The sequence below is a fragment of the Anolis sagrei genome, chromosome 1 (assembly GCF_037176765.1).
Source record: "Anolis sagrei isolate rAnoSag1 chromosome 1, rAnoSag1.mat, whole genome shotgun sequence".
NCBI lineage: Eukaryota > Metazoa > Chordata > Lepidosauria > Squamata > Dactyloidae > Anolis > Anolis sagrei.
The window spans coordinates 85,402,805-85,428,288 of record NC_090021.1 but is presented as its reverse complement, the minus strand read 5'-3'; the positions used below and the strand labels follow the sequence as shown (position 1 = coordinate 85,428,288).

The 25,484-nt window shown below is 39.6% G+C and overlaps 1 protein-coding gene across 9 annotated transcripts in view; it reads left to right on the top strand.

Moving 5' to 3' along the window:
- NCOA7 (nuclear receptor coactivator 7) overlaps positions 1-25,484 on the top strand; it is a 109,894-nt gene that overhangs the window by 16,177 nt on the left and 68,233 nt on the right. For all 9 annotated transcript variants that reach the window (XM_060753292.2, XM_060753289.2, XM_060753291.2 and 6 more), the window contains 2 exons: positions 13,302-13,428; positions 21,248-21,474. In XM_060753292.2, the coding sequence (XP_060609275.2) occupies positions 13,379-13,428; positions 21,248-21,474 (277 nt within the window). In that variant the 5' untranslated portion in view covers positions 13,302-13,378. The remainder of the gene's footprint in view (positions 1-13,301; positions 13,429-21,247; positions 21,475-25,484) is intronic.

Below are 25,484 nucleotides of genomic sequence, written 5' to 3'. Positions count from 1 at the left end.
GCTCAAAATGGCTTCATTTTCTTATAACAAGGTTTCTCTGACCCAGTTGTTTCATTGTACCTACATATTTCATATAGTTACATCTGAATTTTTAAAAGTTGCTGAAACAAAAAATGAGCAACATTATTTTTTGTGATGCAGGAACTTATCCTTATTCTTTCCATATTGTTTCCATGCATAACCCCTTGCAAATGAGAATCCTGCTCCCAAATATCATTTTTCTTCAGTCCACAAATTTCTGGCATTGTGGGCCCTTTAAATTTTAGCAGAGCATTTAGAAATACAATTTAGAGTTCCAGAGTCCAGGAGCCACCATGAAAGCCCCTTTTCAGGTCCCCACCATCTGAGCTTTCAATGTTCTAGGAATGAGAGAAGGGTCTTTCCTGAAGATCTCAGGGCCCAGGCAGGATTAACTAGGAGACATGATCTGCCAAATGGCCTGGACATGAGCCACATTGGGCTTTATAGGTCATCACCAGTACTTTGAATTGTGCCCGGAAACACACTGGCATCCAGTGGAGCTGTTGCAACAGGGGAGCTGTGTGTTCGCTGTAGCCAACTCCAGTTAGCTGCAGCTCCTTGGATCATCTGAAGTTTCCACATATTCTTTGAATGCGGCCCCAAGTAGACTTAACTAAGGCATGTGCCACACTAGCCAGATTCACAATCTCAGACACACTTGGCTTTCAGGTTTTGAATGTGCAAAGGTTCCTTGAGCCATCACTAAAACCTGGGTCTTCAATGCTTGTTAACACTCCAGCCTCATGAGGGCTCTCTTAAGCAGTTTACCACATCTACTTTCTGGTTCCCAGGCAGCATCACACTACATTGCTATAACTTCCAGCATTCATATACAGTCAGCCATCCACATTTGTGGGGTTGACTTTTATGGATTTGATTATTCAAAGACCCGATGAAAATATTCTCTCTAGGAATCTCTGTCAGAAGTTGACCCTGATGGAAGACCTCGTCACACTAGAGAATGAAGCCCCTTTAAATCCAGTTTCTGCCTCCTTCAGAATTCTGTGGTTTGTAGTTTAGGGAGGAGACATTAACAGGCTCACTAAACTACAAACCTCAGAATTCTGCAGGAGGCAGGAACCGGATTTAAAGTGGATTCATTCTCCAGTGTGATGAAGTAGCTATAGATAGTATTCTTTCAGGTAAAAAAAAGTGTTTGTTTGTGGTTTTTCCATTTTCTCAGGGGCCCTATGCCCCTAACCCATTTGGCCTTAAACAACATATTTTCTCCTGTCTCCTAACAGCTATGGATAAAACAGAAGTTGTCATTTCATCATCATACCCACAAGTCTTGTAATTCTATTGCCATTTCCACACACATTCATATCTATAAAGATCTGTTCCTAGGCACTTTGCTTCACACATCTGATGAAGTAGGCTTATGTCTACCAAAGCTTGTGCTATCAATTTCTAGTATCAAAGGTACTGCAAGATCCCTATGCTTAGTAATCCAAAGTAGCATGGTGATGCATTTGAATTCTTACTAATAACTTATAACACTCTGTTGTCTAGCAATTTTTGGACTGGAGCCAGTGTGATTAGGTTTGAAATGCAGGAATCTTACTTGATGCTTGATTACTCTGGGCAGTTTTCAAAGTGGTTTGTGTAGTTGCAATGAGTCATACTAATGGCTTTGAGTGCTTGCAGGCTAAAGTACCCACTACTGCAGTAATACCACTTAGAGCCCCTTTGTTTCATTTTCTTTGCAGCTGCTAATTTTGGAAGTGTAGTGATTAAAAGGAGCATGAGTATTACAGAGTTTTTTTTTTTTTAAAAAAACATTTGCTAAAGATCTTGCAGGTTTCTTTTTGGAGCCAAATAGACCAGAAAAGCAAATTGCACAATATTTTTCCACCATTTTTTCCCCTGAATCTCAAATTCTCAGAACTGAATGCTGCTTTTGTCAACCCACTGCACTCTATGGCAGTTCACTGCAGTTAAATGGAATTATACGACTCTATATTAACGACATAATGCAGTTCCAAACTATATTACATGGCAGTGTAGATCCAGCCCATATGTGTTGGATTGCTGCCCCCATGATCTTCAATGCGTGAAGCCAGTAGCTGACACATAGGAAACCATGCATGCTTGTCCTGCAGATACAGGGATCATATTGTCATCATTAACCATTTCCCTTATAGGCTATGTGATCTTGTGGGTTTTCGGTGTGTCTGGGACATGGCAATAGTTTAGTAAGATTATTCTGATAATGTAGTAATTTCAGCTAGGACCACGGTTAAGAGATCTTTGCCCAGCAAACATCTGCTGAACCAGATCAGCCAGTACAGAGAAACAAGCTTCCCAGTTTAAAGGCAAAACCACAGAGGTATATTACTGTTTGTCCAAAAAGGATGCAAGTACAAGCAATTTGCTTCAAAAGGTACAAACATAAATTCATAGAGAAATACATAACATTTTATACAGTTCTGACAACTATTCAGACTTCCTGCTCTCTCCCCTGATTGGCTGAAAAGAGTTAGGTTAGGATCCGCACCTAGATTGTCCAGGGGTTCCCTTGACATTACAATCTGCAGGAGGAGGTTCTTGTGGAAGCAAGAACAATGGCTGGTCGTTGGCCAGTTCAAAGAACCAATCCATTGCAGACCCCTGGGTTAAAAGGGAACTGGCTACATGATGCTACTGGCAGATCCACGCTGATTCGCTACAGCAGAAGAAAAACACAGGGTAAAAAGATGCCCTTTTATGCCAGTTCTGGCTTTAAAATGTGCATATTTGCATCACTGCATATCCCTGCACTCCAAGAAAACCCATGTAATTTTCTCTCCCCATCCCCAGTGGAGATCCTCCAGCACACGTCCACTTTTTAAAAAATCTGAAACAGCTGATCAGCTGATTGGGCTGTTTAATGGACACACAGCTGATTTAAAGGAAGCACGAATGATGAGCAATTGGAACTCTCTGAAACTATTTTAAACTTTATAATATTAATTAGAGCTTGAATAAACAATTGATAGAAGGAAGAAATCTAGCAGATTTTTTTTTTAAAAATCACTCCATTATGCACTGAACGTCATATACACACATGTGAATCTGCTTATATTTTATATTGAGATATTTGCATGTGCACATAATCGCATGTACAGTCCAGCACATAATGGGGTTGTTAAAAATTTTTTATCAGATGTCACCTGTCTGCCCTCCATTTTGTTCCGAGTAAACCTGTGAGGATGGCAGAGGACCCAATCCCAGAACAAACAGGTTTTTGTGGAGATCTGCAGTCAGGTCCCGGAATTTTTTAACACCCATTTTAAACCTGCATTTTTGTGCTGTCTGGAGGCACCCTAACTCAAGTGTCTGGTTCCATGTGAGACAAAGGTGCAAAAGGTGCAAAAGACATAGATGGTGATTGCGGACAATCAAGGGATTGGCTGCCGGAATAGAATGGCAGACTTTCAACCTCAGGTTAAATGGATAAACACTCTGAGCATATTTTGTTGACAAAGAAGATCATCTTATCTACATACACTGGTAGCTCTCTGGCTTGGGAAATAGCTGAAGGGATCCTAGCCATCATCTCATTTCCTGAGGAGTTATGTAAATTGGAGGAATGGAAGTGTTTTGATACATGCATTTGATCCAGTTAATACTTTTAGGGATTGACACAGAACATAAAAGATACAAGGTATGTAGAAAATCATTAAACTTATACATTTTATTAAATGGTAGATGTGACAGTTGGTGCTAGGTCAATTCCAGAACCTCTAGTGCTTCAGTATTTTGCAACTCTAGAACCGCAGAAAACGTTTAAATAAAAGCTAGAAATCTCTTGGTGTACTATAAATCCTTTGGGGGGGGGGGGTGCCACGGCTCTACAACAATAAGGAAAGATTTCTGATGACAACATGGTGACTGGTGAATTTAATGATAAAAAACAGGGAAGCAAATGGAGTTCATTTGACTTACCTATATATGTGTGTATACACACACACACACACACACACACATTCACAAGAGTATATTCTGGTTACGAGCAACAGGGTTAGTTTGGAGACCTATCTATTGTGAAATTCAATTTTACTTTGATTAATTTGTAATGTAACCAAGATCTTGTTTATATCATGAAAAAGGAGTGACTGGCTTGAGATAATCTGACTCCTTGTATAAGAAATGTCAAGAATTTCAGATGCAAGGTAGCAGGCATTTTTCAAAGACCTCTCTTCATTCCATATAAACCCTTTAAGTTTATTGCATTCCTGTGGACAGGAACAATAATACATATTATTAGAAAAGGGCTATTCTTAGAGCAGCTGTGTTTAGAAGAGAGAAAATAAATGTTTTTACAATTGAACTCTGGTGTATCACAATGTAACAGTGTTGCAAGCACTCTCAATTTGTTTCTTAATTTATCATTCAGCTGTAAGCAAAGAAAGTCTCCTAAAGTAATATATTTCTACTCAACCTTACTTGTAGAGGTATTTATGTGGACTATGGAATTGTATATAAATAGAAATACGTTTGAAATGCCCTGAAACTTCCTTTCTACCTCAGGAAATATACCTCTCTTTCTTAACTGTATCAGTGGAAAATTGTCCTCTCCTCACCTTGAGAAAACCTGTATTCAAGTGTGTGACCCATAGATTCAATGTCTGAATGTTTCTTCAAAATGCTAAACAGCGGTTCCCAACCCCCCCCCCCTTTTTTTTTTATTATACTAGGAACCACTCTCCAACATTAGTACCAAAAGGGCGACGAATCAGTTTTTGGCCAACTTTAGATTTGGTTTGGTTATTTGGGGTGCTGATTCAGAAATTGCTTTGGATAGACCACATCAACTCTAGTTTTTGATACAGAACATATGCCATCCAGTAGTTGTCATCTGCTCACCCACAGAAAACTATATATTTCTCCCCATTGACCTATCAAAATTTGCTGACTTAGACTGGAATTCTAATGCCATATAATGTAGTTTGAATCTGCATTATATGATCAGTGTAAAGCCATATTCTGCAGTTTAATTGCATTGAACTGCATTATGTGACTCAACGCTGACCATATAATGCAGATTCATTCTGCTTTACATGAAAGTAAAGCAGCCAGATAATGCAGTTTGATATCACTGTAACTATCATGGCTCAATGCTATGGGGTCCTAGGAATTGTAGTTTGGTGAGGTACTCTTTGCAGAGAAGGCTAAAGACCTTGTAAAACTTCAGCTCCCATGATTCCATAGCACTGAATTATCACAGTTAAAGTGCTGCCAAACTGCATTCATTGCACATTATAGATGGACCTATGGGGACCATCACAGTGAATTAGCATAATTTTATGATGTCCTTAGGCATCTCTGCCCAAGAGTGCTGTTACCTCACCAAAGTACAGCTCCCATAGCCCCATGGCATTGAGTCATGGCAGGTAAAGTTGCTCAAACTGCATTAATTCTACAGTCCTAGAGAGAGTTTGCTTGTACCTGTCATCATCTTTGTCGATTTATCATGCTGGAAAGAGTGATGAAATTTTAGTCTAGGTGGCTATGGAGCCCTATTCTTGATCCACATGTTCTACCGCAGTGAGGACATTGGTTTCCAAGTGGAAGGTGGTTCTGGTCAGGGTTGGTTTGACATGCCTGCCTCTTGGCATGTTTCTCCCTTTCACCCTCTATTTGTGCCTCTTTGAATTCTTCAGCAATGCTGATCACAGCTCACCTCCAGTTAGAGTGCTCAAGGGACAGGGCTTCCCAGTTCTCAGTTTCTATGCCATAGGTTTTAAAGGTTGAATTAGATTTGCTACCCCGCCTCCAGGTTGGCTTTAAGCCCACCTTTAAATCTCTTTTCCTGTCCACCAACATTATGTTTCCCATTCTTGAGTTGGGAGTATAGTAACTGCTTTGGGAAACGGTGACTGGCCATTCAGACAATGTGGCTGGTCCAGCAGAGTTGATGGTGTAGGAGCATTTCTTCAGTGCTGGTGGTCTTTGCTTCTAATGTTACACCATTAAATTGTATATCTGACATTGCAGAGGGATTGGCTGATGACTGCTGGAAGAGCACTTTGGTTTTCTCAATATTCAATGAGAGGCTGAGCTTCTTGTATGGTTCTGCAGAGGTGTTTAGAGTGGTTTGTAGGTCTTCTTCTGAATGTGCACAGACTACATTGTCATCAGCATATTGGAGTTCCCAAACAGATGTATATCCCAGGATCCCAGGTTTTCTGCTTTAAACCGGATTATATGAATCCGCATTGCCAGATAATCTAAGATAAACAGAAAACCTGGGATCAGATCTTAGGATATAGGGCCTATCTGGAAGGGCCCTATGTTTAATTAAAACAAATCAGGACGGACTAGAATGACAATGCGACTGGCGAGACTGTTTTTTATTATTTATTGTTTTAATGATTGCTTATGTACTGTCTAATTATGATTTATGTTTAATTGTGGTTTTATTATTGTGGTTGTTATGGTTTGGCATCGCGTCAGTGTCCAATGTATGGCATTGAAGTTTTGTCATTTATGTGTAAACCGCTTTGAGTCTCCCTAGGGGTGAGAAAAGCAGTATAGAAATACTGTAAATAAATAAATAAATAAATAAATAAAAATAATAGACAAGAAGTAATTCTACCATTCTATTATTGTTTAATGCCTGTATTGTTACATATAAGAAGATAATGAAATGAGTAGCCTGGAAATAATATATTCATCTTAAATGAGATTGAAAATGCACTCGTGGAGCAGAAGGAAAATATGGTAATGTGTTTAAATCTAATCTCCAGTGCACCAATGGAAGTTGTTCAAGAACCCACTGAAAATGCAAATCAGTGTTTATGTAGCCATCCTGAAGTTTCTCAAGTTGCATATATTTAGCATTTTGTTTGGCTCCCCATGCTGTGCTTTAGTACACTTTGTGCAGGGTACTGGATTTAAAGCTGCCATGGAAACCATAACTTTTGCTTTAAACTGTTGATAATCTGGAGCTTTAATTGCCTTCCTTTCGTTCTTGTTCTCTCTCTCTCTCTCTTCCTTGTATTACATTTTTATTGGAATTAATGAGTTACCATAGTAGTCATTTCTAGGTTCTTTTCCTGGGGGCGGGGTGGGGGGTGGGGGTGGCATACATAATTCATAACAACATATGGCGGCACCTCTATGATTTGACAGAAGGAAGGGCATTTCCAGAAGATCTCAACATATGGGATGATTTTCAGGAACAAAATAATCTTTCAAATAGTGTGGTGATTCTGAAAGGGAGATCTGCTTAACTGGGGTCAAGCCTGAACAAAGGGTGCATCTACACCAGTGGTTCCCAAACTTTTTTTTGACCAGGGACCTCTTTGACCAGAGATCACTCTCTAACATTAGAACCAAAGGATACTAACCAGTTTTTAGTCAACTTCGGATTGGGTTTGGTTATTTGAGGTGCTGATTCAGAAAATTGCATTGCGTAGACCACATCAGCTCTAATTTTTGATACAAAATATATGCCATCCAGTGATTACCATCTGCTTTCCCACAGAAAGGCATATTTAATAATCCAAAGCTGATGCAGTCTATCCAATGCAATTTTCTGAATCAGTACCCCAAATAATCCCAGGAACAAGAACAGCAAGAAAGAAATTGTTTGGTTGGGTAGTGTTATTATCAGTAGATTTTATTAACACTCATGTTAAAAAAAAGTAGGGGAGGGGGCTGAGGCTGAAAAAAATACAAAAAGTGGAGTACAAAACCCAAGAAGCCATCCCTAATGGCTTTAACAACAAATACAAATATACACCAAAAGAAAATAAAAGTAAAAACATAACAATTAAAATTGAACATAAAACACTTCAAATTGCTCCGGAACGTCCCCTCTCAAGTAGCTGGGCTAAACCAGCTCCTTGGTTCAACGAGGAGCTGGCAGCGATGAAGCGAAGGAAGAGGAGACTAGAGCGCGTGTGGCGTTCGGACCCGAGCGAGTTAAATCGAACACGGTTTGTTGCCCTAAAGGCACATGCCGTGGCAATAAAGGCGGCAAAGAAATCTTTCTTTGCGGCCAATATTGCGTCCGCAAAGAACCATCCGGCGGAGTTGTTTCGAGTTGTCAGAGGTCTATTAAACCCCACCATTCCGGATGGGAACCCTGACAACTCGACGGCCTGCTGTGAAGCATTTGCTCGGTTCTTTGCGGACAAAGTCGCTTTGATCCGTTCTGGCCTGGACACCATGTTAACGGCAGTCTCTGAGGATGTAACACGAGCACCTGCTTGTCCGATTTTGATGGATTCATTTCAATTGGTGAAACCCGAGGATGTGGACAAGATACTTGGAGGAATGAGAGCAACCACATGCATCCTAGACCCCTGCCCATCCTGGCTTCTAAAGGAGGCCAGAGGGGGATTGGCCGAGTGGGTGGAAGTGGTGGTTAATGCCTCCCTTCGGGAAGGCAAAATTCCAGCCAGCTTAAAACAAGCTGTGATAAAACCGCTGTTGAAAAAACCATCACTAGACCCCACTCAGTTCGTCAACTATCGGCCTGTTTCCTATCTCCCCTTTTTGGGCAAAGTCCTGGAACGTGTGGTGGCCTCACAACTCCAGGTATTCTTGGTAGACACGGATTATCTGGATCCGGCACAGTCTGGCTTTAGGCTGGGGCATGGTACCGAGACAGCCTTGGTCGCCTTAGTGGATGATCTCTGCCGGGAGCTCGACAGGGGGAGTGTGTCCCTGTTGGTCCTGCTGGATCTCTCAGCGGCCTTCGATACCGTCGACCACGGTATCCTTCTGGGACGCCTCGCGGGAATGGGCCTTGGTGGCACTGCTCTGCAGTGGCTCAGGTCCTTCCTAGAGGGTCATACCCAGAAGGTGTTGATGGGGGACAACTGCTCGACCTCACAACCATTGTCTTGTGGGGTCCCGCAGGGCTCAATACTGTCCCCCATGCTGTTTAACATCTACATGAAGCCGTTGGGAGAGATCATCCGGAGTTTCGGGGTGCGGTGTTATCTGTACGCAGATGATGTCCAACTCTGTCACTCCTTTCCACCCACTACTAAGGAGGCTGTTCAAGTCCTGAACCGGTGCTTGGCCGCTGTATCAGACTGGATGAGGGCTAACAAATTGAAATTGAATCCAGACAAGACAGAGGCACTCCTGGTCAGTCGAAAGGCCGAACAGGGTATAGGGTTACAGCCTGTGTTGGACGGGGTCACACTCCCCCTGAAGACGCAGGTTCGCAGCTTGGGTGTGATCCTGGATTCATTGCTGAGCCTGGAGCCCCAGGTCTCGGCGGTGACCAGGGGAGCATTTGCACAGCTTAGGCTCGTGCGCCAGTTCGCCCATACCTCGGGAAGTCTGACTTGGCCACGGTAGTCCACGCTCTGGTTACATCCCATATAGATTACTGCAATGCGCTCTACGTGGGGCTGCCCTTGAAGACTACCCGGAAGCTTCAGATGGTCCAACGTTCGGCAGCCAGGTTGCTAACAGGAGCGGCACTCAGGGAGCACACTACTCCTCTGTTGAGCCAGCTCCACTGGCTGCAAATCTGCTACCGGGCACAATTCCAGGTGCTGTCATTAGCCTACAAAGCCCTAAACGGTTCCGGCCCCACTTACTTCTCCGAACGCATCTCCACCTATGAACCGACGCGGACATTAAGATCGTCCGGGGAGGCCCTGCTCTCGGTCCCGCCTGCATCACAGGTACGGTTGGCGGGGACGAGAGACAGGGCCTCCTCGGTGGTGGCCCCTCAGCTATGGAATGCCCTACCCATAGACATCAGACAGGCCCCTTCGCTGCTGGCGTTCCGGAAGAAGGTTAAGACCTGGCTCTACGAGCAAGCGTTTGGCTAAATAGTGCAACTGAACATAGGAAGACGGTAAAATTGAACATAGGAATGGCACAAGGATTATGAGAATGGATTTTGCTCTGTTATCGAGGTGTCATGAATTGATAATAATTGTTGATTTTGCTATTGTGTATGATGTGTTTTAATTGTCTATTGTTGTGATAACTTGCACTGTGTAAACCGCATTGAGTCGCCTAATTAGGCTGAAAAACGCGGTATAGAAATAAAGCAAATAAATAAATAATAAATAAATCAAAATACAATAAGCAATAAACATAGCGAAGGATTAAAAGTTAAAAGTTTAAAACCATAGTATACAAACCAGTTTGGATATCCCTGCCATGAATCAAATTAGAAATCAAACTAAATAAGTATCAACACCAAGGTAAAATAGACAGTAAATAATTGATGGCAGAACATTAAATTGAAGCAAGGCTGTTCATTGCTTCAATATATTGGGATATATGGCTATGTGGAAGGGCCCTCAGTTCAAAGCAGACATTGTGGGTTAGTCTGCCTTGATATTCTGGGTTATATGGACTTCCACACAGCCATATAACTCAAAATATCAATGCAGGCTAACCCACAATATCTTCTTTGAACTGGAATATCTGAGTTCCAATTCAAAGCAGATATTGTGAGATTTTCTGCCTTGATATTCTGTAGATACACTGTTAGTGAGACTTGTTTATAGGAAGGTAAATACAGGGTTGCTTTTTCACTGTAGCAATGAAGAAACATACAGACATCTTCACTTATATGATCTTAATTGAATTTTATGCTGTAACATTATCTATCACAACGGTTCCCCAAAGATACAGAGGTACATAAAGTAACCTGCTGTATCCAGTCACAAAGCCAATACAAATTAAATAAGAAAAAAAATATTTGCTCTCATGTCCAAAGGGACCTGAACAGGGAATTCATGATCCACTCATTAATCATATTGAGTTAAAGACTGGTTTTCTGTTTAAATTAATGAAGGTGATAAACGTGTATGTATTGTGGTTGAGTGTTACGAATGTGACACAAAAAAGTTATGAGTTGTATTTATTATGGTACAAACTATGACTGTTTAGAATAATAACAAAGCATAACGAGATACTTCCTAGGTTATGTTCTTCCAGAAATAATCTTCCTAGAAGCGAATAGCTCTTGTTTCTGAGAAGTTCTGTGCATCCATGTAGGTCATTTTGTTTGGCGTATATAGAGTGAAATACTTAATGTCACAGCAGCACACCTAAGCTAATGATTTTATATAAAAATGGACAACATTCCTTGTGTTATTTAAGGGATTTGTTTCTTTGCAATAAAGGTGCATCTACACTGTATAATTGATTCAATTTGACACCACGTGAACTGCTATGCTTCAATACTATGTCTTATGGGTTTTAATGTTTAGAACACAGACAACTAGCATTTCTTAATATTCAAAGATATAAGAGAAAAGAAATGTGTCAATGAAGGCTTCCTGCTCTTGAGCCTTTGTAGAAGATGGAGCCTGAGATCCCAGCATATTTCTTGTGCCCTGTAACTTGATTTTGGATCTGAAGCCTCTGAAAGTCCCATGGACCAAGCAACAAATTGTTGGAAGCAACTCTCCACTCAAGAGAGGCCCAAAACATTCAACTATCTGCCTTTTAAAAATATCAACAACAATGAAGAGAGCTATTTGTGGGTTGTTGTGAGTTTTCTATCTCTCCTGACATTTCACCCACATCTATGACAGGCATCCTCAAAGGTTGTGTGGTCTGTTGGAAACTAGGAAAATTGGGTTTATATATTTGTGGAATGTCCAGGGTGGGAGAAAGAACTCTTGTCTGTTTGAGGTAGATGTGAATGTTTCAGTTGGCTACCTTGATTAGTGTTTAGTGGCCTAGCAGATTCAAGGCGTGGATCCTTACAGCCTGGGGGAATCCTTTGCTGGGAGGTGAATAGCTGGCCCTTATTGTTTCTTGTCTGGAATTCCCCTGTTTTTGAATGTTGTTCTTTATTTACTGTTATGATTTTACAGTCTTTTAATACTGGTAGCCAAATTGTGTTCATTTTCTTGGTTTCTCCCTTTCTGTTGAAATTGCCCACATGCTTGTGCGTTTCAATGGCTTCTCTGTATATATAAACCACAGGTATTTAAACTCAATTTTCCTAGTTTCCAACAGACCTCACAACCTCTGAGGATGCCTACTATAGATGCAAGCGAAACGTCAGGAGAGAATGCTTCTGGTACATGGCCATACAGCCCAGAAAATTCAGAACAACCCAATGATTCTGACCATGAAAGCCTTCAGGTTTAATAATAAAGTTTAATAATAATTCAACAATACAGAGTTATTTGTGTTTGCCTGCAGAGCTCACTGTAATGTCACAGGCAGGCTGCTTAAATTTATAATTTTATGGAAATGTATTTCTTGTTTTTAAAGTAGTTTTTAGCAATGCATATGGATAATTTTCATGTTTTAATGTTGTACCCACTCATTAAGCTGGCAATTGCTCTTTTCGTTTCCAGTCTCCTTTTTTGTTTGCTGCCTTCTGCCTGAAGAAAGAATGGATTTAGCTTACAGTATCTCCCTCCGATTGCTGCTTGATGTAGAGCATTTCTCTTGCCCTTCCATTCTCAGAGCGCTGTCATGTTCTTAAAACTGATTATGATGTGGTGGATTCATTAGCTTGGAATTGATGTCATGCCTAATCAGACAACCCACAATGAGCTGCACATCTCCTTGGGTTTTAACACAAGCTGCTATTGAATTTGAGGAAATGGAGTTAAACAGTTAAAGTACACTAGTAAAAACATTTCTGAGATCTTTGCACAGGCAGTGACCACAATTTTCACTTCTTAAGTCATAAAAGCAATATTGTATCTTGGAAGCGGACCAGTTGCGTCTGTTCTAGTTAACATGGATCAGGAGACGTCTAAGTTTGCATCACTGTTAATGAGCTTCCAAAATGATTTTTTATATTTTTATTGTTTTCCCTGAGCTTGGGAATGCACTTGTTGGAACCACAACTCCCCAAACTCCTCTCCCAGAATGGTCACTGTTCACAAGTTAGCAGCTTTTCTGAGTGTCTATTGGCTATTACTGTATTTTTTCAGTTCTAAGACTCACTTTCCCCCCCTTCATAAACATCTTTAAAAAGGGGGTGCATCATAGAATAGCAGGTATATTATGTATTTTTGTTGTTCTTGATAGTACTGAAATTAGGGTGTGTCTTCCGATCAATGGCGTTACAATTGAAGAAATAAGATATTTTTTTTAAATTCCAAGAGGAACTCCGTATTTGCATTTGTAAGAAACCATGACAATTCACGTCCCTTTCTAGGCGACTGAGTTGTGACCATTGTTTTTTGTTTGGGGTTACAATAACCTCCTTGTCATGTGACTTGCTTTGACTGGTTAAAATATGCTACTTGTGGAGCATGCTGACTTTAACTCTTATAAATAAACTCAGGTGTTGTTGACACATTTATCAACGGGATTCTCCTTTTTCCTCCCTATAGGGACACAAGTAGACATGAAGCACTAACTGGAGACAGGAAATCTCAGCTAGTTCTCCTTGCATTTTTCACGGTGTACTATGGAGACTAAGGAAGAGAAAAAAGAGAGACGGCAAGGTTATTTTGCCCGGTAAGCACATGCTGTTCTTTCAGTTGATTATAAATGTAATTGTGCATCTCTCTGCCCTTGCTCTTTGTGTTATAACCATTTAATTTAGGTCACCAAAGAAGTCCCAGTGTGCACTCAAGACTGCCTTTTTCTATTTACTGTGTGTGTTTATTTTTTTCTCCTCTGATTGTATCCTAACTTTCCACACTATCTCTTTGTAACACAGTGGTGAGGAAAGAGAGGAAACCTGGATCTCTTGGTAGATCTTTGGATGATTTCACAGTAGATTGTAACATATTTGGACAGCAGCAGCAACAAAATATCCCTTATTTCTTAAACTACCTTAGATTATCCTGCTGAAACGAGGAAAGTTTGGGGTAACCAGGAGTGGTTTTGATTATGGAAGTATTGTGTACCATTGAACTGTATTAGTTTTAATAAATTCCTAGTGTGAGTACCTCATAGGGTGCATCCAGACAGCCCCTTAAAAGCATGGAGCATCTAAGTGCTGCCCCACATGAAAGCAAATGCATTCGGCACAAAGCAGGAAAACCTTGCTTTGTGCCAAATTAATCTGTCAGCTGGAAAGACCCAGGACTTTCAGAAGACCGAGTTTTTCCACCTGCAGGCGCTGTGTAGATGGAGACCAGGGACTGCGTTGCATGACTTCTGGTGCCCATCCACACAGCTGTCTTGAGTTTCTTCTGCTCCTGGAGCCCACCCAACCCAAGACAGCCCCTACCCCCTCCCAAAACCATTCAGAAAAGCATTTAAAAGAGAAAATAACTTGCCCAACCACCACTCCCTTTTCTCTGGAGCTCTCCTGGTGCGTAGAAATGATGTGCCAGGACAAGGGGGAAAATTGCTCCTCACCCCCTCTTCTCCTAGTGCATCATTTCTATGTGCCAGGAGAGCTCCAGGGAGGATGGAATGGCAGCTGGGTAAGTTATTTTCTTTTATAACATTTTTTCTGGGGTTTTTTTTTTGTTTTAAAGAGTTTTAATGTGGACTCCCCCCCCCCCCCCAAAAAAAGCACATGCTTTCTGGGGTGTGTGCAGGCTTCAACCCAGGTGCAATCGTGTTTTTAAAACTTGTTTGCTCTCGAGTTAAAGGTCTGTATGGAACTGCCCTAACTGTGATTCTTCACTCCCAGATTTTGTTTGGTGGAGCTAGTGGTTCCAGTAAAAGACAAATATATGCCACAGATCTGCTATCTGCCTGTCATTGACTCATATGAGAGTTCTCTATCCTTAGCTGTAGATTGCTCCGAATCTTATTTTATTTTTAAGAGTCCTTGTTTCTGCTTATCCCTGATGGAATCCATATGTATTGAATAAACAGGTTCTTTTATATATTGTAGAAAACGAACATCTCACAGAGTAAAGCGGGGGGGGGGGGGGGGGGGGAGGAGACAACTGTTTCCTCCTGTTTTCTTTTCTTTATTCTGCAAGGTGTTTGTTGTTATATGCTTTTCTATCATTACGTTCCTCTCAACCCCCCCTCCCCCTTTGTTTTTGTGGAGACTGGAGTACGTTTTGATTTTGTAAGCATAACGGCTGCATACTGTAAATATATTTTTATCAACCAATCAATCTTTGTTTTCCTTTCAGCTGAAATCCCAGAGTTCAGGTAGTGCAGAATAACTGATCACTTGTAGAACAGCTTGTGAGCCTTGTAGCCTGAGGCTGTGAACTAGCTTAGTGACGTACCTTGGTCTGAATCACAGAGTTAAAAAAGATCTTAAGGTCATCTAATCTAACCTGTTGCTTGCTAGAGAAAATCCCATGATAGAACATCAATAGCAGATTGACTTCTGATCTCTTCTTGAAGGCCTCCACGAAGTGAGAGCCCACCATTTCCCAAAGTTGCATTCAGTTCTGGGTGCTTCATTTTAAGAAGGATTTAGACAAGTTGGAGCAGGTTCTTAGAAGGGTAAGCTGGCATGTTCAGTGGCAAGATCATACTCTTTAAATACAGTATTTCAATGGGTTTTACAGAGAGAAGGAAGTAGTTCTATTCTCTCTTGCCTCAGGTATAATGATTAAAGTTACAGGAAGGTTGAATTTGATTGAACATTAGAAGGAACTTCCTGACAATAATAGTGGTTCAGCAGTGTAACCAATATCATAAAGAGGTGTAGTTAGTCTCCTCCTGATGTCTTCAAAAAGATGTTGAACAGATGCCTCCCAATGATGCTTTCTGTGGAGGTCCTGCACTTAGCAGGGGATTGACTTTCTGGCCCATGATAGCCCTCTAAACCCAATGAGTCTGTGATGCTTTGATTAAATTCACAGTATTTGCATGATCCAGTCGGTACAATAAAATGTGTAAGTGAGATGCATACATGAAAATACATGTGTAGTAGAATACCAAAACAATATGACATTTAATAACATTAAAAATAAATCTTTTTTTCTAAATACTAAGAACCAGCACAAAAATAGAGTGGTTATAATAACATCTCATAAAACATTTCCCCCCAGAATGAACATAAGGAAAACATCAATAAAATAATAAGACTACTAATCTAAATAATTATTTCCAAGCTTTGGATCTAGTCCTGCCTTCTGGCAGCAAAAAATGTGTATTTGTTCTCTTTTGTAAAGCAGCCATTCACATATTTGAAGAATACTATCATGGAAACAGTATTCTCATCTCCAACCCCTTTAGCTTTGTTGTCAATCTCTGAACCTTTTCCAAATTATCTGTATCTCTCTTAAAAAGCAGAATGCAGAATGTATTTCAGTGGACAGCTAACTGATGCATAATAAAATGAAAATGAAATGATTACCTATTGAGATTTAGAAATGGTAGTTCTATTAAAAATCTGTATTAAAAATAGCATTGTTTTACAACGATTTCACATGCTAACCTATGATCAGCTTGTGAAAGAGCATACATGTATCTATTTTAATACTTATTTGTTAAAATTATATCCTGCCACATACTGTAGAGTTTCAAGGCGATGTGCAATAAAATTAGTTTCACCAGCGATATAAAACCCAGACATATAGAAGAGTACATTATTTAAAATAGATACTTTAAAATAAACTAAAAAGATATTAAGCAGTCTGACAAGTAAAAATGAGGCAATTAACATCACTTATATTTTAAAAAAACAAAAACATGTGCATTATAAAATCAGTTAAGCCCCAAGGTGTTTTATTAAAAAAAAGTTTTGGTTTGGTGATGGAATGACAGCAATGTCAGCACTGATTAGGCTTCTAAGAGGGTGATTGTGATTATGATTATTTGAAACCTTTATATTCTGCCCTTCTGACCCTGAAGGGAACTCAGGGCGGAGCACAACGTATATACGGCAAGCATTCCATGCCGGAACATAAATAACTATAGATATACATGAACACTAAATATTTTTCCACTCAGTCCATCAGCTAGGGAGAAGGCCTCTCCATCTCCCCCCACCACCACTGGATTGTACTTAATGCTAGGACACAAAAAGGGCCCCTTTAGGTGATGCCAGATGTTGGGTCAGCTCTTTAACAGGGTGAGATACTTCTTCAGGTATTGAGGAGTACCCAATACTTTAGTGATTTAGGAATTTGAATGCCCAAGTGCTTTAGGACTTTGCATGCCAACATTAGCACCTGAAATTAAAAATTTAAGTACAGTTGGCCCTTCAAATTTGCAAATTTAATTTTTGCAGATTTGGTTAATAGGATTTGATTAATATATTCACAGTAACCCATTGGCAGTAACCATTACTGAAGGCTTACCACCACTTTTTGGCCTTTTCTGAGTTCCCCCTGAGAAACACATTCTCCCTTAGAAACATATCCCACCTATCTCATCTAGGGTTTTATCAACTTTTATCAATTTTATTTCTAGTACATTTTGCCCACCCACTGTGTTCGCATTTTTCTTTCATGTCATTCTGTTTATTTTATTTTGTTATGATACGTATGTATTTATTTTGATGGTATTTTGCTTCTTTGTATTTTATTTTGCTGTATTTATATGCTATCTGTTGACATTTTGGGCTTGTTAGCGTCCTGAGTCACCCTTGGGGAGATGGTGTTGGGGTATAAATAAAGATGATGATGATTATTAATAATAATATGGTCCTCCATTATGGCTCTTATGGTCAACTTCCAGTCTAAACTAAAAAAAGTATGTACATCTAATATGGGAAGCCAGTGTAATATAGTGGTTTGACCATTGGATTGTGATCCTGGAGACCAGAGTTCAAATCCTTGCTCAGCCATGGAAAGCCACTGGACAAGTCACAATTTCTTAGACTCTAGAGCGGGCATGGTCAAACTTTAGCCCTCCAGATATTTTGAAGTTCAAAACACCCGGAGGGCCGAAGTTTTCCCATGCCTGCTCTAGAGTAAGGTAAAGGCAACTTCCATCTGAAGAAACTTTGACAAGAAAAACCTGTGATAGGTTCACCTTAATGTCTCCATGAATCAAAAATGTCTTGAAGGCACAAAGCTATGTCGAATACCTTCTTTTGTCAATGAGTTAAAAATATTCCATGCCAAGATAAGATATTTGGCATTTCAAATAATTGATTTTGGTGCTTTTTGAGTAAGGAAAGGTCTGTTTTTGTGTGCTCTCTTTCAGTGGAGCTATAGTCTCTGGTAATGATATTGTTTCTGTCTTGTAGGAAAAACCAGTTTCCTCTTGTGTTGGAAATATTGCATTAAATTGACTTGAACAGAACAGAAACCCTTTGAAAGCATGTAGTGTGGGAAGTATCTGTTGGCCCTCAGGCTTTCAAAACTAGGACACCAAGCGCGTGGGTTAAAAATCTTTGTTCCTCTTTTTACGTAGGTTGTGGGTTATGAAACGTGGTTGGTTTATCTGTACATGATCTGTAAGGTGCCCTTTCACAGACAGGGCGGAGGACTTTGTGACAGAATTATAAGTGAGAGTAGGAAGATGTAGATACATTCCCTTCTTGATGCGAGAGTCTCTCATCTTTTGGAAGTGAGATTTTTATGTTTTTGGCCAAGGTTATCTCACCAACCAAGTTTTTCTGTTCTAAAAAATACATCCTAGAATATATTTTAGTCATTCTAAAAATAATAATAAACAAGATTAAAAAGATTGTAAAACGGCAGACATGGCTGTAAAGTTCACCAGTGCCAGGTCTGGAGACTATAATTTGTGGATCCTCATACCCATACATTTTCAGGGTGACTAAAATGATGTCTGGAGAACAAGCCCCTATGAGGAGCGGCTTCAAGAGCTGGGCATGAGAGGAGACATGATGGCCATGTATAAATATGTGAGGGGATGTCATAGGGAGGAGGGAACAAGCTTGTTTTCTGCTGCCCTGGAGATCAGCACGCAGGACAATGGCATCAAACTACAAGAAAGGAGATTCCACCTGAACATTAGGAAGAACTTCCTGACTGTGAGAGCTGTTCAGCAGTGGAACTCTCTGCCCTGAAGTGTTGGAAGCTCCTTCTTTGAAGGCTTTTAAGCAGAGGCTGGATGGCCATCTGTCAGGGGTGCTTTGATTGCGATTCTCCTGCTTCTTTGCAGGGGGTTGGACTGGATGGCCCATGATGTCTCTTCCAACTCAATGATTCCATGATTCTATATTTCCCTCTATTAAAAACAAAGAGAAAATTGTTAAAATGACCCGACCCCCTGAATTTCTGGCTAAGATAAACTTCTCTTGGGCCCACAGCAGATCAAAGAAACCAGTGGCCCCAGTGTGCTGGAAGTGGATGTCCCAGAGGGTAAAATCTACTTGTGGCAGTTGGCTGATAGAATAACCCATGAATGGAACAGGCTTTGTTTCCCCGAAACCATTTTTAGAGACAGTGGAAAACCCAAAAGCATATTTTGGTGGGTACATGAGGCATCTGATACAGCTGGCAGATGTAAAGGAGGGAAGAAGGCGTTTCTGCAATTTACTTTTTTAAAAGGTCTGAGAAGATGGATCATAATATTGTTTTGTGCTCATTTTGGTGCCTTATCAAATAATGTAGAAGGAGATGTTGGTTTCTTCAAAGTATATAACATTTTTTTTTTCAATCGCACAATTGTTCTGGTTAGTGATGTCAAAAATGGAGTGTGGGAGCTGTTTTTAAGGGCCTGACTTGTAGGGTATATGGTTTTGATATGTTGAATGAACATACTTGCTTAATATAAATTCTCAGTCTTGAGTGTAGACTAACTTTCTGCAGCCAGGGACATTGTTTGTAATAAGGCAAACCAAATTCCCTAGTGGATGTAAATGTAAACTTCTAATTAAATTAGGTGGGATGATTATTTTATGTTCTTATGGTTTGATGCATTCTCCTGAGAAATGGAGAATGGTCTATGAATCCAGCATCAAAAACGTTATCTTATTATTTCCCAGTTTAAGTATGTTTATTTACCTGTCTTTCTTCACTAAGCTCAAAGCAGTACACGTAGCTCTTTCATCCCCACTTTATCCCTACAGTCAGGGAGTAAGCTAGAGTGGTGGTCAACACTATGAGCTTCCTGATATAAGATGAACTTGGATCTCTCAGGCTCTATCTACACTGTTTTGAGAACTTTTGTGAACAGTACTGTGAAGTAGAGTAGCTATTTAAGATGCATCCTGGTAAATTAAAAGGCAGTAATGGGATAATTGAAGTGAAATTGTGAAATTAGTTGTTTATTTTGGTTTTAGGAAGACATCTTACCACTATTGCAATTATTTGTTGCAAATAGTGCAATTAGCTCAGTATTATTTGCATTATCTGTAAGTGAGTTTCCAAGGTTTTTCTCTATGTTTCCCAGCCCTGTATGGAGATGCTAGGTCTTGAACTCAGAAACTTTCATGCCAAACATGTGCATTGCCACTGTGCTGTGTCCCTTATTCTGAGTTTCCTTATGCCCAAGGTGACTTATCAGTATAAAAATAATAACCAATGAACATGCAACACGAAAATGGGAATATTATTAAACTTTGCTTTTGAAACAAAAGATTATTCTTCTAACTTCATCAGAGTTCTTCGTCTCTCTGTCTCCTTGTGGGCAGTTATTAGAGGTTTGGAGAAAACACATGTTAGAGGACACTGATTTATATAACCTTGAGTTAAGTGAATAACATGTTTCTGTGAAAACAAAGCCAGTGAGAAATGGGGGGAAGCTGACTGTGAAATTATAGGTTTGCAACATATTAGAAGGGATGACATAATAAATAAATATTAGCTAAACATATTATTCAGTGTTGTGTTCTTTGAGAAGATGTTTCATGCAAAATCCTACCTGGGTTCACAATAGCTTGCTTCATACACTATGTCAGAAGCATGGCAGCTTTTGCAATATGTATTGGTCGCATACTGGTAATTTCAGAAGTCCCAAGTTCATATAGAAGAAATCCATGACCCTGTATCTCTTAATTCAACAGTGTCTCAGTTTCAAGGATAACTGATGGTAATGTGAGCTCGATAGGTTGAATTCAGACTTCTGAGGTTAACTGAAAGGGCACAAGAGGCGGAAATACAGTAGCAATATGTATTTTGTGAAAATAGAATTGAAAGAATAATTGAAAATCAAGTAACCAATGGACTATCATTAACAAAAGTTTTGTTTATTTCGATTGAATTTTCTATAAGAAGAGTTGGCAATTTTATATAAGAAGATTGGCTGATCTCAGGCTGTGGATCTCTCTTGCACTTCCTTCCCTGTGGTCCTTTATGTTTGGATAAACATTAAGCAATTGAAAGACTGACTGCTAACAAAGGGGCTTCCAATGATTCATTGCTGTACCTTTTTATTTTATAGACACAAGTCTAATAAAGGTGTAATAAATGACTCAATTGCTAGTCATTTTTTTTCACTGAAAGCTATCTCATGTATATTTCTTCCATTTCTTTTCTTTTTCTAGTTTGAAGAAGAAGCGGTTAGCTAAACAAAATGGAGAGACAACTTCCACAAATGGAACTGCAGTTTGTAGAACTTCAACAGGAAAAGATGATGTCACTTCGGGTCAAACCGGATCCCAAGAAAACTGCAAACATTCTGGTGAAAAGGAGGACTATGAGAAGAAAAAGAAAAAGAGTAGCCAGATAAAGGATATTAGGCGCACAGATCTTAAGCGATTTTATATTACTGGTGAGTAACAAAATATCTTTTAAATGTAGCAACCTAAATTTTGCCAGTCTTCTGATGTTGCAGCTCTGCTTTTACTAAGTTTACTTTTCAGAGTCTATATGGAAGATATAAACATTTTAAAGTTTTATAAGCTCTTTTTAGCACTTTGGTCATACTACAAAACAATTATTATCTTATTGGTCATGTTAGAGGCTAGTTAAGTACATAAAATCAATTCGTTTATGGATTTTTAATGTATTGGTTGAGAATGTATTGACATGTTCTAAAATAACATTTTTTTAAAAAAAATTGCTATGTATTTGAAAGTGATATAGCACATCCATTGGGTTGGGATGAATAACAATTCCAAACATTGTGGCTTTAATGATAGATAGATGTGTGTTGTTTGACTTTTGGGGGATTTACCAAGTAGGCTGGGGTCAGATTTGGCATTTGTTGTTAACTGCTGTCAGGTAGACTCCATTTTATAGCGGCCCTATGAATGAGAAATGTCCAAGTCATCCTTTCATCAAGGAACCTTTTTTTTTTTTTTTACAAACTTAGGACTATGGCTTCCTTGATTGAACCTATTCATTTGCAATAAGATATTCCACTTCTCGTACTGCTGTTTTCCTTCTATAGTGAATTATGTTTTTTTATGTAGTGGCCAAAATACAAACAACAGCATCGGTTTTGCCATTTTGGCTTCTAGGGAGAGTTCAGGCATCGCTTCTCCAGACCCATTTATTTGTCTCTTTAGCAATCTACAGTATCCAAAGAACTCTCCGCCAGCACCAAATTTAAATGGGCCGATGCCTTTCTATCAGGCCCGTAGCCAGGATTTTGTTTGGGGGGGGGGTGAGTTTGGTTCAGGGGGGCTGAGTCTGAGTGAAAGAGGGTCTACCCTAGCAAATCTTTTGTATCATTACCCCAATACACCCATGCATATGGGATATATTGAGCATGGTGATCAGATCATGATATGAATAAACATAACAGTTTAAATAATGTACCAGTAAGGCCTTCTCGTGGACCACCATCAGAATTGGGGGGGGGGGGGGATGAAGCCCTCCAAGCCCCTTCCCCCGGCTACATGCCTGCTTTCTATCAATTTTCTTCACTGCCCAGCCTTCATAATCTTACATATAAATGGAAAATTCAATGTATTTGATCATGTTAAGTGTTCCCCTGCTGATCATATAGCTTTCCCACTCTTAGTTTAAATTTCTATTTGTTTTCTTGGATCTTGTGGAAGAGGTTTCTCCTTCTTTTTGTTCTTGTCAACTTCTATTTCCCTGCATTGATTATTGTGGTGGTTCTCCTTGCTCCTGCACACTAGCCACTGAGCAGTGCATTCATGATTCCCACTCCATTTCTGTTAATTTTTACCTTTACTGTCCCTTATTGTAGCCAGCGATACCATCAATAACTAATTTTCAGCTTTCCTTAATCTTTCCCAGAGCTAAAGATGAAGTCAGGTCTGAGATACTTGATTCTCTAGAGAAGATACTGGTGCTTTTCTTTGTCAAAGAGTTAAGGTGTTGGGAGGGGAACGGTGTCTGTTAATCATAGGAGACAAGAAGTGCTTAATGAGGGGGGAAATGAATGAACACAGTGGGGGGGGGGGAGGACTAATGAGAAGTGAAAAGGGGGGGGAGAACAAAAAGAGGAAAGGGAAAGATGAAGTCGAATAGAGTGGGTTTGTTGTTAATGTGTGCCTTCATTGCTGATCTATGGCAACGCTAAGGAGATCTGATCATGGGGTTTCTTGGCAAGATTTGTTCAGGAAGGTTTTCCTTTCTGTTCTTTTGAGGCTGTGATAGTGTCACTTGCCCAAGGTTATGCAATGGATTTCCATGACTGGATGGGCAGTTCACTTAAATATTTTAGCCTCATGATCATTCCTTCATTTGAGCACTCTTCTGTGTTCCTGGTTGATTTACCAAACCCAGATTTTGTAATCTTATCATTATAATACAAATTATGAATATGGTGCATGCATTTGTGAACATGTTTATTTATTTATTTATTTATTTACGGCATTTATATGCCACCCTTTTTACCCCAAAAGGGACTCAGAGCAGCTTACAAGATATATATACATACAATATATTATATTATTAGCATAGCACAATATCAGTATTATAATATTATAATATTATAATATAATACAATATCAGTATTCCTCCATGAGAACATTTCTTGATAATCTTAATACAGTAAATCATAATAATAATATGAATTATGTGTCCCAAATGCGTATTACATTTTTCCGAGAATACTTGGTTATTTGTTCAAAAGGTCCTATAACAAGAACGCACTGCTGAAAGAATTAAGAGCTAGGAACAAAGACGCTTTTGAAAGTATGCCTATAGCATAAACACTGTCTTTGGGATTTAAGAGTCTAATGAAAACTGTGTTGAATCAATCACATTCCCAGGAAAGCCCTGGAAATAGTTTCTTCAACAACTATTGCCTCCTATGCACAAGTATTCAGAGGCATGCCATCTCACAGTATGGAGGTTCTATACTGTACTAGCAGCTATCACTGTTATCATATTTTTCATAAATTTATAAACCTTTATCACGTTTTGCCTTCAGTTAGTTTTTCACCCGTGAAGCTAAAATGGTTCACCTTTGGCTTACAGGCAGGGATTTGCAAAGTGATGTGCATTACCCAAAGTGACTTTTACAATGCTCTATGACATTTCTGAAGAGTAAATAGAGTTTGCAAGAATGACTCCATCGTTTGGCAGGTCACCACAAGGATAATGGGATGGGAAATGGCTGCCTGAGTTATTTTGGATAAAGTTCAAATGAATTTAGTTTAGAGAACATAAGATAGTTTTCTAGCAGAGCCATAAAACATTTTGCTTGTATAATGAATCTGCTTAGCATTTATATGGCAGTGGGACAATTTCAGCTTTCATGATGACCTTCACAAGAGACCATTTCTTCCTTTCATTATCAAAGGCAGAGTGGCAACAATAGGCAAGGCCTTTCTCTGAATCTGACAATGCAGTGTTTCATGCCCTTGCAAATTTGAATTAAGGGGGCAGAAAGCTAGTGAATCTGTAGGATTTGTTTGTTTTATACAATAACAAGTGTTGCCAAGTGTAATAAAAATAAAAAATATTGACAGAGTGGAGAAGCAAGGATGTTTCCTGGCATACTTTTGACCATGAGTGGACAACTGTGGTAGGTCTGGAGGACAGTACTGCGTATGCTGATTCCCCAGTGGCCTATATCTTCTGTTGTTGCTTCCATGCACCACTAAACTTTAGAAGTACATTAGCAAAGGGAAACTGACAAATCGCACCTCTGATTTCTGGGCTAAAACAAGTTTCTCAGTAAGTGGGCGCCTCGATTTAGAGACAAATTTCTTGCAAGAATTCACAGTTTGAAAAAGAATTGCATTTTCAAATATGTCATCAGTTCCTGGAGTGTCTTGTTTTGGTATAACATACTGTTTTGCAGTTCAGCCAGAATGGGAGCCTCAGAACTACTAGCTGTGGAGATCTGCACGTGTTGTGCAGCATTTTGCACATTCTTGCCTTAAACTACGTACAGGCTGTCCCCAAGTTACAAACATCCAATTTGCAAACTACTCATAGTTACAAATGGGTTGAGACAACAGGAAGTGAGAGAAATCTACCCCTAGGAAGGGAAATTCACTCCTGGAAAAGTTATCATGGGGGAAAGGTGTCTCCACTGAAGCTTTATAACCAATTCTTGTTTCCACAACAAGCCAATTTTTTTCCAAATCCAATTCATATAGGGACAGAAAGTGAGGCGAAATCTTCTGAACAGGAGCACATGGCAGTGAAACAAACACAACAGGAGCATTAACTCTTTTCTATGCTATCCAAAGATAGATAGATAGATAGATAGGTATAGATATATGGAATTACACTTTAAAATTTACATGTTCTGACTTACAAACAAATTCAGCTTAAGAACAAACCTACAATAACTTGGGGACTGCCTGTATCAGTTGATTTCAGGGTTTTATCCAATAGTGGCTGCATGTA